Source organism: Hydra vulgaris, chromosome 15 (assembly GCF_038396675.1).
Source record: "Hydra vulgaris chromosome 15, alternate assembly HydraT2T_AEP".
In the NCBI taxonomy this organism is placed as follows: Eukaryota; Metazoa; Cnidaria; class Hydrozoa; order Anthoathecata; family Hydridae; genus Hydra; species Hydra vulgaris.
The window spans coordinates 48,322,291-48,334,434 of record NC_088934.1 but is presented as its reverse complement, the minus strand read 5'-3'; the positions used below and the strand labels follow the sequence as shown (position 1 = coordinate 48,334,434).

The 12,144-nt window shown below is 28.7% G+C and overlaps 2 protein-coding genes across 2 annotated transcripts in view; both read left to right on the top strand.

Annotated features, from left to right (window-relative positions):
- LOC100211033 (cytochrome c1, heme protein, mitochondrial) overlaps nucleotides 1-7,638 on the top strand; it is a 39,503-nt gene extending 31,865 nt beyond the window's left edge. Inside the window, exon 8 of the mRNA XM_065819938.1 lies at nucleotides 7,464-7,638. Within this exon, the coding sequence (XP_065676010.1) occupies nucleotides 7,464-7,571 (108 nt within the window). The 3' untranslated portion in view covers nucleotides 7,572-7,638. The remainder of the gene's footprint in view (nucleotides 1-7,463) is intronic.
- Nucleotides 7,639-7,904: 266 nt separating this feature from the next.
- Nucleotides 7,905-9,018, top strand: LOC100204688 (uncharacterized). The gene is made up of 2 exons (XM_065819939.1): nucleotides 7,905-8,533; nucleotides 8,612-9,018. Exons 1-2 carry the CDS (start codon nucleotides 8,021-8,023, stop codon nucleotides 8,876-8,878), a joined length of 780 nt encoding a protein of 259 aa, XP_065676011.1. The 5' UTR covers nucleotides 7,905-8,020; the 3' UTR covers nucleotides 8,879-9,018.
- The last annotated feature ends 3,126 nt before the right edge of the window (nucleotides 9,019-12,144 follow it).

Below are 12,144 nucleotides of genomic sequence, written 5' to 3'. Positions count from 1 at the left end.
TGATTGTTGTATTTTTGGTTGTTTTAAATAGCTTTCACAAGCTTCTCTCCTCATCAAAGACTGGATTTGATTCTAGAGTAAAATGTGGACCAATGTTTCATCCCTTGCAATGTATTGATGCATTTGATTATTTTATTTAAATGTCTAAAACAGTTATTGCTTTTGTTCTGGTAGTAAACACAGTACATATTTGATAAACTTTTCATACTTTAATTTTTTGTCTACAACTTCCTGTCTTTGCTATAGGCAATAATGATTTTAAGGGCTTCTTTGATCTTTTCATAACATTAAACGTTATGCATGGGTGAACCTTTAAAGCAGCAAACCAGCATTTAATTGTTGTTGTAGATGGAGCAGGGTCTGTGTAATCAAGTATTTACACAAAATTAAATCTATACGTAAAATTACGTTGTTTCTGAAGCAGCATAATTAGTTTAGTTGCTGAAGGTTGATGTGAAATTTTGATATATTCTTTTAAGGGTGTTACTATTGAAATATCATATGAATATTTTGTTAAAAGCACATTTTAATGGTTAAGCCAGGGTCTTAAAATGTGTTTAACCATAAATTTTACTGATGTGTTAAAACTTATTTCAGTTTCCAGTCTCTGTTGTTTTTCTTTAAAATTAATGCAAAATCAAAAGGTTTATTACCTGTTTGGCTACTTTTAAGACTCAAGTCGACTTTTAAAAATTTTCTTTCTTTTAATAATATTAGGAACCTTTATTCAAGGTTTTTTTTCAAGGTCTTTATTTAAACTCTCTAAACAATATTTTAATTGTATAATCTTTTTGCAGTTCTTTTTTATGTCATTCGTCACCAAAAAAAAAATAACTATGCATCTGTAACAGTGACACATATACACATCACATGCATATATTTAACACTTGTTTTCACTTTAGTCTAGTATTTTGTATTTCATAAATAAAACTTGAAGAAAACACTTTAAATTTAAAAAAGTAAAAAGTATCTATATAAAATATATTTTTTAATATTTTTAGAAATATTTTTTTTTAAATGTCATCAAAAATATTTAAATGTGCATCAAGTAAAAAAAAAATTAATATAAAGAAGCGAAAAAGAGTGATTTAAAATTAATGGAAAATCAACAGTTAAATAGACATTGACAATACAAGTCATTTCATTTACATATTGTAAATATTTGAATAACTAAACATTAAGAAACTCCAAAAAAAAAATAATTTTTATACGATTTGTCACTAAAAAGAAATTGACATAATTCATTATTTCCATTTACATTACAAGATTAGTTTTAATAATTACAAACTTCTTTAAATTAGTTATCAAAGTTATCAAATAATATTATCAAATCACAGTCACCTGTCATTTATAAATTTAAAATATCTTGAATGGCAAGTGACCATCATTTAATTAGTTATTTTAAATTTATAAAACAACGACTACCTGTTATTTTATAAGTTTCAAATTCTTATCAACGATCTTATTAAAGTTCTAAAAAACCAACAGGCATTTTTATCGTGAATTTTATTATTTAAATTAATTTTTCAAGTTTAAAAATAACATTCGTAATATAACAATTTAACAATATAAACATGTAAAAAAAAAAATCTTGAAGATCTTTTCAATAGTTACGATTTCTTTAACATCATCATAATTTCTAAATGTTCAGAAAGTTATTTGAGTTTCTAAACTCTTCGAACTGGTTTATTAGTTAGTCTCTGTCGGACATTACTTTGTTCAAAAAAACCTAAAAAGTTTATTCTAAATAACTAAAATCTTATAAAAAGTTATTATAATTTATATATTAAATAAACATTATAAATTATATGTTAAAAGTTATAAATTATATGTCAAAAGTTATTATAAATTATAAAAAATTAGCATTCATTGATTTTTAACAAATATATGTTTTGTAAAAGCTAGGTGTTGTCATTTTTTTTTTATATACTTTACTTTAATAGTCTGCAGTGGTGATGAACATTTTTTACCTTTTTAAATTTGATTGACAAAGAATTCCAAATCTTCCCATATTTTTTGCTGTAGAAAAACCTTCATGTATCATTTTTACATTTAATACGTGAATTAAATTTTTGGGCATGACATCTTGTAGGATAGTAAGAAGGAGCAAATGTAAAAAACTCAAAAAAAGGTAGATCGACAAGGTTGTGTATAATTTTATAGGTCATTACAAGATCAAATTTTATTCTACGGCATTCAAGAGATTTTATTTAAGACATTCATTAGATTGAAGATATTCAGTCTTAAAGAATAATCTTTATAAGAATACGACATCTTTTACAGACACTTCTAGTGGAAGATTTCTGAACCTTTTCAAACCTTTTCAAACCAACATATATCTTTTTAAAAATTCCACACAGAGCTACAAGATTCTATCATAGGTTGAACATAAACTTTATAGGCTTTAATCAGAAGCTTGAAATTATTACAGCTGATGAAGTTATGATTTAAAAAAAAAGTAGGATTGAGAATGTGCCTTGCTTGCAATAAAAGAACAGTGATTAGAAAACTTCATATCTGAAGGTATGACTATACTGATATCTTGAATTGAATTAATAGACTCAATAGGTATATCAATGTTCATTGAGTATGAACTTAATGGTAAAAAACTGTTTTCATAGTGTAGATAAAAACATTTTTTGGTTGCTATATTAAGTTGCTGATCTTTTGACCATTCTGAAAAAATTTTCACATTATTGATAAGGTATATGTTTTTTTCATCATTTCTTGCTTGATATTACTTGCTGTCATCAACAAACAACTTAATGCTGCAATCACTATCAATACATGAAGTTACATCGTTTATAAAAACTAAAAATAAGATGAGTACCAAAACAGTTCCTTTAGGTATTTTGCTCTTTACAAGAATTTTGTTTGAATACGAGTTACCGATGCAAACACATTAAAAATGATTTGTTAAAAAATTTGTAATATAGTTTAGCAATTCATACTGGATTCCATAATAATGCAGTTTAAACAGTAACTTAGAGTGAGTCACAGAATCAAAGGCTTTCTAAAAGTTTATATATACAACTCAAACTATTTTTTTTTTTAGCAGCAATGGTCCACTTATTTAAGGTTTTCAACATTCTGTGTACAGGTCCTACACTTTAAAAAGCCAAATTGATGAGCGGTACTAAGTAGTGATCGACCGAAACCGAAATTTAAGCCAAAACCGAAAGTACCGAAATTTCGGTTCAGTAAAGCCGAAACCAAAACGGAAATTTCGGCCGAAATTTGAAAATGAATGTTTAAAATCCCTGAACCTTTCATGATCACCGAATTAAAGCAAAAAAAAAACTATTTTACATATATCTAAGCAATCACCATGTAACATAGTTTAATAAAAACTATAATATGTCAAGACATTTCAATAATTAAAGGTAATAATTGAAGTATTTTCTCTGCGAAATACTTATAGGTATTATAGGTTTTGTCACAGAGCACCGCGGAAGTGCATTTAACCAGGAAGTTCATGCCTCCTTCATTACCGTGACACAAAAATATATCCTAAGCTCGTTTCGAGCCTGGATCTCCTGCTTTCAAGGCAAGCGCTCTGACCACTGCGCCACGGTAGCACAAGAAACTGCAGACCTTCTTTAAAGTTTGAATAAATTTTTGAGGTTTATAGGACTGCCGGTAGTTGTATTTCTTTTTCAGTTAGGATATTTTTTAAAGTAAACCACTTCTTAAATGTGATGAAAGTCCGCTAAGTGATTGATGTTTTGGATTGTGCGATCCACAAGATATTTTCAAATTGCAAGCTCCGTATTTGAAATCACTAACTGTCACGGTAAAATTATTCCATAAACCAGTTTTTTATCGATTATTTTCAATTGTAAAATTTAGCACTGAGAAAATTTTGATGAAACAATTGGTTGGGGTTGCTTTACTTAAATGTTAATTCATTTTAAGAATGATTTGAGAAGAGTAACTTAAAACTATTATGTAACCTGATTTCAATTAAAATTTTTACAATTGTTATAATTAAAAATTGATTTACTAACAAACGATTACAATTAGGAAACCGTCATGATCCCACTCTATATTAAAACTTAAAAAGTTTCGATTCATTTCGGTTGCGGTTTGAACCGAAATTTCGGCCGAAACAGGAAAAGTAAAAAAATTGTTGAAGCAGAAATTTCGGTTTCGGCCGAAGCCGAAAGTTTCCGTTCACTAGTACTAAGGTTATTGATTAGTAAATAATTTGTAAAGCATTCTGCAAAGATTAACTCCATAACTTTACAAACAATGCACATCATAGAAATAGGTCTATAGTTTGTGGTTAATGGTAAGTTTTTATAGATGGGGCACACTATAGCGGTTTTCTTGATTAAAGTTATCTCTTTTTTCGACATTGACGAATCGAACAAAAAAGAATAGGAAATTATAGGAAAGAAGAATAAAACTGGGCAATATTAGCTATATTGACTAAATCTTTCTCTCTGAAAATACAATATTTCTGCATCGTATAAACACATTTCTACAAATAGGTCAAATAGACAAAAGGTACAAATAGACAAATCTCTGAAACTAATTTGGAATGACCAGTTTATGAGTGGTAGATTAAAGTCACCTGCAATGATATATGTAGAGTTGCGCTAAGAAGTAATTGTATAAATTGACTTGCACATAGTTTTGGTTTTTATAATACTGGCGGCAGCACAAGGAGGGTGATAAACACATAAAAGTCAAATTTTTGGTCAATGGATGAAACAAATATGTCAACACATATAGTTTCAGTATTTTGTAGTTCTTCTGGTATTTCAAGATTATATTGAACTGAGTGGAGAGGAATGGAACTGGAGAGGAATGGAACTGAGTGATTATTGTTAACTAGTATAAGTGAATGTTCACTGTTTCGATTATGTTGAAATACTTTAAAATTATTGCCATTTAACAATATTGAATCACCTGTTTTTTTATTCATCTAAGTTTTGGTTATGAGTATGATGTCAAAATTGCTGTTTTCAAGAAGATTGTGTAGGTGATGTAGTTTATCGATCTAGCATTGAAGTAACCGCATTTAATGGTTTTAAAAGGTTGGTTTTGTGAGATGGCTGGTAAATAATTGGTGTTGCTGTTAGAGTTAATTTCCTGGATATTGGTAGTTAACTGAACTGGTAATTGCTATTTCTTGAGTTTAACTACCTTATTATTTTTAATACCATAGTAAAAATCTCCATCTGAATTAGTATTATCTTTCTGTTTGCGCTGTTCTCTTAGTTGTTTTGAATTATATCTTTCAGTTTGGGTTTGATCAGGTTTGATGTATACTTTTTCATATTCTTTTGAGTCTTTTAACTCTTTAGATTTTCTTAATATTGTGTTTCATTCAGCTTTATCCTTTAGTACTACTATAAATGGAGCATTGCTACAATTGTTAGGCTTCAATTTTATAACATTTTGTATGGTTACATTCACATTAAGTTTGTTTATTACCTTGTTTATTCTAACTTTTTTTCTTCTTTTTTTCTTTTAAGATTAATGCAGTTAGCCCAAAAATAATAATATTACTCTCCCTTTTCTCTCTCTCTCTTTTGTTTAATTTGTTACAGAGTTGATAATATTGATTTCATCACTTGATTTAGTACCCTTTTTATTAAACAACTTGCTCCAATCCAATGTTTTACTGTTTTTTTGGATTTTCAAAGTTCTAATTCTTTCAGATAATAATTCATTTTTGTTTTGCAGCTTTTTTATTCTGACCAAGTGATCGTTATCCCTCCTCTCCGAATTAACTATTCTGTTTGTTAATATTTAGACATGTGAAAATGAACAACTTTAAAAGTTGAACGAAAAATTTTTATTGACTGTTTATAGTTACAACTTTTATTTAAAAAAATTAACAGGTACCAGAGTACCTGTTGTTTATTTAACGGGTGTCCAGACAGGCCTTTTTACGTATTTTGACAGCCCTCGTCTCACGATTTAAAGGTTTATTTTTAATTTATAAAAATATGTTTTAATCTTAATTTAGTAATTGTAAATTATCAATTATTACACACATGTGAATATTGTATTTAACAAACATGTAAATATTGCTATAAATATTATTTTATTAATAATATTAAGTAGGAAGGGCAAATTAAGGTTGTTTTTAATTTAGATTTACGCAGTTAAGAATAAGATTCTAACAAATTCATTATTTGTGTGCAATATTGTTAAAAATTTAAACATGCTAATGGTAGAATTAAAGTGAAAACCCTTAACAGTAAAATCAAGTGAAATTTGATTCTATTCATACATTGGTGGCCAAAGAGACCGCAAGGTTTTATGTTGTGTCACTCAAATGAGAGTTTCATGTTGTGTCGCTCAAATGAAACTTTTTTTATTCAAGAGTATTTGTCTTGTAACAATAGAGTTTTTTAAAAATCCAAAGAAACCGCTAAGGTTCCTATCATCCAAGTTTTCTGAATTGTTTACAGTCAGTTTGCTGAACAGCATGAAGGGTTTATTCTTAATGTAAAATGTTAAATGTTATAGATTTAAACATGTAGAAGAGTATATTCATAATCAAGAGCGACTCTTTAGTTACTTTTAATGGAAGAAGAGTTTAATTTAGTGTATTTAAATTATTTTTTTTTGCGTTTTTACATTTTGCATTACTTTATTTTAACATGCTGCTCTAGAGCAGAGTAAAAAAAAAAAAATTCGAATAATTGTTATATTTACCATTTATACATTAAATGGCAAATATTTTCAAATATTTTTGTTTTTTAAAGTTTGTTAAAGTTAATTGAAATTTTTTTTTTATTCTTTTTCTTTTTTTGTAATGAGCATCTGAAATGCTGTAATGGGTTAAGGCCACTCTTTTATTGCGTAGATGATTTTCCATAAGTGTCGTCCATAAATTACGTCACGCTCTTGGGAAAGAGGGGTTAGTGGTTTTGTGACCGCTCGATTTATGATTTATAGACTCCATACCGCTATTTTTTATCTAAATATGAAAATTATGGAAGGATTAAGGCAACTTATTACAATCCTGGCGTTATCATGTTCGAAAAAACGATTTCTCTGTAAATAAGTTTTGTCATGGATTTTCGAAGCATTGAGGTTTGAAGCTTTTAAATAATTTTTTTAAAAGCCCTTGACTAGTATAATATTTTATACCTTCAAATTATAAATAAACTAAGGTGTACAATATATTAGTTGTGAGTTATTCATAAATATATATTAGGGTGTAATTAAGTTAGTCACATTTTTTTATACTAATAATTGCATATTTGTATATTGTCAATTCTAAGTGTATATGTTGTCGACGCCATTACAAAAGGACATTTTGAATAGTTTCTCAGTTTCGTAAAGACGCTTAAATCATGAGCTAGTTTTTTCTAACTTGTTATAATTTTTTATTAAAACATTTTTTTGACCGTATATTGACTGTTTTTTTTTCACAAAACATTACAAAATAATTTAGGCAGTTGTGATAACCGCAAAGATATAATAATACATCTTTTTAGGCTTTGGTAATTTGTGGGGCAATGATTCTTATCTCGCTGTATGTTAAACGACACAAATGGAGCGTTTTAAAATCTCGCAAACTAGTTTACCACTCTCCAGCTCGTTAAAAAAAAATATGTATAGAAAAATATCTCAAATTGTACTTTTCATGTGTTAAAAAAAAGAAGTATTCTACCTTTGTTTATTTTTTTTTATCTATTTTTAAATTTTTTGAAAACTATTGAGTACCTTAAAAATTCTACTATATTGAACTTTATGTTCATTGTTATATTTTAAATGGATTTATTCTTTTATGATATAATGAATTAAAAATATATATACATTTTTAAATACTTTTTTGTTCGCTTTATAAAGTGTTTATTTTTTTAAATAAATTTTAACTCTTAATTTAAATTAAAAATTTTTATTTTTATTTAATAAGTTAATTTTAAAATTTTTAAATTTAATCTAGTTTTTAAATTTTTATGTAAAGTGATACAAATTTATTTTAAAATTAAAATTGCTCAGAATCTGTTTTAAAGTATTTATTGTACGTTAAATGAATGGATACAAATGAATGGATACAAAATTAAAACGAAATAAACAATTTAAAAGCATTTGCTTTACACATAATTTTGAAAAAAATATATGCAGAGATGTTTTTGTGGTTGCTTTGAATGAACTTCTAAAACATATTTTGTTTATACGTTATCAAATTCCTCAGCCCTTAATAAGTATTCAAAAAGAGATATTAGATGAAGAAAAGTTAAGCGAGTCAAGAGATAAAATTTCAAGAAATCCAAACTATAAAAGATGGTTACAAAAATCTTGTTTTGTGAAAGGATTTTTAGAGATAACTTCAAGTCTAACTAAAGTTATTCGATCTGAAATAAATAAAGTTGTTTTTATATTCGGGTCAACTGTTATCAGTCCTAAGGAAGCAATTGTCATACATATTGATGATGTTGTTTTTGATGACGCGGAGAAAGAAAATATTCCAATGGAAGATACAGCAACTTTAGTAAGTGCAACTTGTCGAAGGCTATTGCAAGATGTAGTGACTTCTGATCAGTTTCACAATTTAAAGGAGGTATCACCACAAAATATATTTGTATTACTAAATTTAAAAAATACTTTATTATACAACGACCATGTTTTTTTACCTAAGCTTAATTATCGGTTGCCATCTCGTGGAGTTGTTCATAATATATATCTTAAATCGAGCATGACTGAAAAAATTAATCTACCTTTGGATACTGTTCAAAATATTTCAGATAAAAAGGTTTCAACAAGTGAATCGATAGAAATTGATCTGCGTAACGTTTTTAATGATCTCGCAATTAGAGAACGATTTGAAGGTTACTGGTATCAAGCAAATATAAGCCTGCGAGGTTTCAAAGATAAATCTTTAAGTAATGGAACAGATTGGATTTAAAGAAAAAGAATAGTTTTAATATTTTGATTTTTACATCTAATATAGTATTATATATTTTTTTTTGTGTGTGCGTGACTATTGCAGTATTTGAATTAATGAGTTGTTGGTATATATTTTTAAATTTTAAAATCTTAAATTTATTTTGCTTATTTATATTAGGACGTATGTGTATGTGTGTCAAGAATGCCAATACAAATGGCATCACTGTGAACAAGTGAACTCGAGGTTTAATTGCTTCCTAAATATAATTTTTATTTTTTGAGAAATGTATAAACTAAGGCTATTAAAAACTTCCATAAACAAAGGGTATTAAATCATTACGGCTTTTAATAAGATAAAAACAAATTTGTCAAATATGCTTATCGTAAATGGTAAAATTAAATGGTAAAAATTAAATGGTAAAAATTAAATCAAATCAATCTAGTTAGACACGGTTCCTTTGGGTTGTTAAAATTATTCTATCCGTATTTGCACGAAGCTATTATTATTTTCAAATAATACACATTCAGTATCGGACAAAACGAGTGCAACCAAATAATGCTAATTTAGTTTCTTTATATAAAAGTGCTGCATTTTTTCAATTTAGAGAAATAACTGTGTAACTGTTTAGAGACAAAGTTCTTCAAGTTTTATTCATCACAAAGTTCATTATTTGTACACGAAAATTAATAAATTAATCAAAAGTATTTAAAAAATGTTGATTTCCTTCTGGACAAAACAAGTGCAACTCGACAAAATGTTGACCAAGCTGTATTTCGCTATCAATATTTCGTTGTGAATCCTTTGTTGTCGATCACAGCCTTGCATCTTCGAGGCATAGATTTGATCAGGTGATCAATGAAACTTTGTGGAATCGCTGACCAGGCCTTTTGGATTTGTTCAAACAGTTGATCCTTATTACGAACACATTCGCGATTAATTCTGCGATTGACGATCTCCCACAGGTTCTCGATATGGTTGAGATCTGGAGATTGAGGTGGCCGATCCATCACCGATAGGTGGTTGTCTTGAAACCACTGCTTGACTACTTTTGCAGTGTGTTTCGGATCGTTGTCTTGCTGAAAAACCCACTTTATTGGCATATTCCATTCAGCATGAGGTAACATAACATCTTTCAAGATATTTTTATAGACGAAACGGTCCATTATTCCATCGTTTCGATGTATTGGACCTAGACCGTTAGCAGAAAAACACCCCCAGACCATTACATTGCCTCCACCATGCTTCACGGTCTTATGGCAGTGACGTAAATCAAGGCGTTTTCCGGCCGGTCAACGTACACTGCAAATGCCATCGCTCCCAATGATGTTGAACTTCGATTTATCACTAAACAGGACAGTTCGCCATTTCTGCATGTTCCAGTCAATATGAGATGCAGCAAACAGGAGTCTTTTCTTCTGGTTTTTTAGTGAAATCAGCGGTTTCTTCGCAGCGCGTCGAGAAAACAATCCGGCTTCAACAGCACGTCGTCTGATTGTTCGGTCCGCTACAGGCAGCTCTAATTGCTTTTGTAACTCGACTGATAATATCCAGGGATCCTTCTTGACGGATCTGACAATCATAGAATCGTCTCTAGAAGTGGTGGAACGCAAAATTTTATAAAAATTTCAAAAATAACAATTATTTTATAAAAAAATTGATGTTTAAGATTTTTTTGAAATTATAATTAAAAAAAATAAACTTTTTTCATTTTTAGTTTAAAAGGTCATTTTTTCTGCAATAAACTATAAAATAACATTTTTTTGAAAAAAAATAATTGTTATATTTATAAAATTTTGCTTCTTTTGAGACCCAACATGACATACTTTTGAAAAACTTTTCTTTACATAATATTAGGGACCCATTAAAATTTTAAAGGTCTTGAGGAACCTCAAGATAATTTCCTAGAGCATTGGTATTTTTCCAGAGTATTTCTGAAATGAGTAGACAACTTTTGCACACCCAGGCTAAACGAATTGTAAAAAAACTAAAATTCACTCCACCCTACTGTATATATCAAAGTAATTATGTCCAAAATTTTATACAATTTTGACGTGTAGTTGAAGGATGTCGAAAACTACCCGAGCACTTTATCAATTAAGGTTTCTTATTTTTGCAGGAAATTTGCTGCTTAATTTCAGCTTTAGCGTTAAAAACTTGTATTTACAGGATGTCATTTTACGAATGAGCCACTAACTGGATAATGTTCGTCGACAATGGTACAGATGCTATGGCAGGTTAAAAAAAAAAGAAAGGGAGTTGCAACAGTGTTAAAAGCATTAAATCGAAAATGCCTGTATACACATTGTTATGGGCATGCCTTGAATCTGGCTAAAGAAGATTCTGTTAAAAATGTTAAACTATTGTCAGAAACCTTTGGAACAATAAAGAAAATTTGTAAACTTGTAAAAAAATCTCCATAATGAGAAACTTGTGTAAAAAAAATCTCCATGAGTTAAGTAAAAATGAAAACCGTAGTGTTTATACATTTTGTTTAACTCGCAGGGCTATTTATTGAAAATTACGATGAGCAATGAGTTTATGGAGTGTCCGTTTGGAAATGTAAAGGTAACTAATATGATAGCGCTTATCAGCAGTGCTGTAATATACATGCAGCAATTCGATTTTCTTTTTGGTTGACTATTGAAAAAAAATATTTTAATACAAACAGATAATCTATTATAAACTTTAGAGGATAGTGCATTCACTGCTGTTGAAGGCCACCATTTTTCTTTTAATACGGTTAAACATTGATGTCAATTAGAAATAATTTGTCATTTGAGGGAATTTGGAAACTTGTCAAATCCTTGCATTTATGATTGCAGTTTGAAGGTTCTTATATTTCAAGAAAGAAAGATTTATCATGAAGCTCTTAACAACGTAGCTGAAACGATAACAACTCGTTTTGATCAGCCAGATTGGGTTGTTTACCAAAATATACAACAAGTTTTCATAAATGCACTTAACGGCGAATCCAGTAACAGAGAACTCAATGGTGTTTTTATAGTATTTTAAAACAATTTTAGAAAAGCTGAAATGATTTCTCAATTGCAAAATCCTCGGTTCTGCTTGAAAGACACAGTCGTAAGTGAAAACGAGTTAGTTTCATTTCTACAAAACTTAGGTGCCGGTAAAAGTAGGGTTGCCAAATATATGGTTGTCTAAAGGAGGACATAAAAAACCCAAAAGGAGCACAAAGGAAGACATACTTAGTTTTTGTAATTCTTTTTTCAGCAATTCTTTTTAGTAATTTCTTAGTAATGGAAAGTTTTAAAGATTTTTTGGCG

Coding starts and splice junctions, on each gene's coding strand:
- LOC100204688 (XM_065819939.1), top strand. CDS start 8,021: ATGGATACAAAATTAAAACGAAATAAACAATTTAAAAGCATTTGCTTT. Junction 8,534..8,611: donor AGTTTCACAATTTAAAGGAG/GTATCACCACAA, acceptor TTTTTACCTAAG/CTTAATTATCGGTTGCCATC.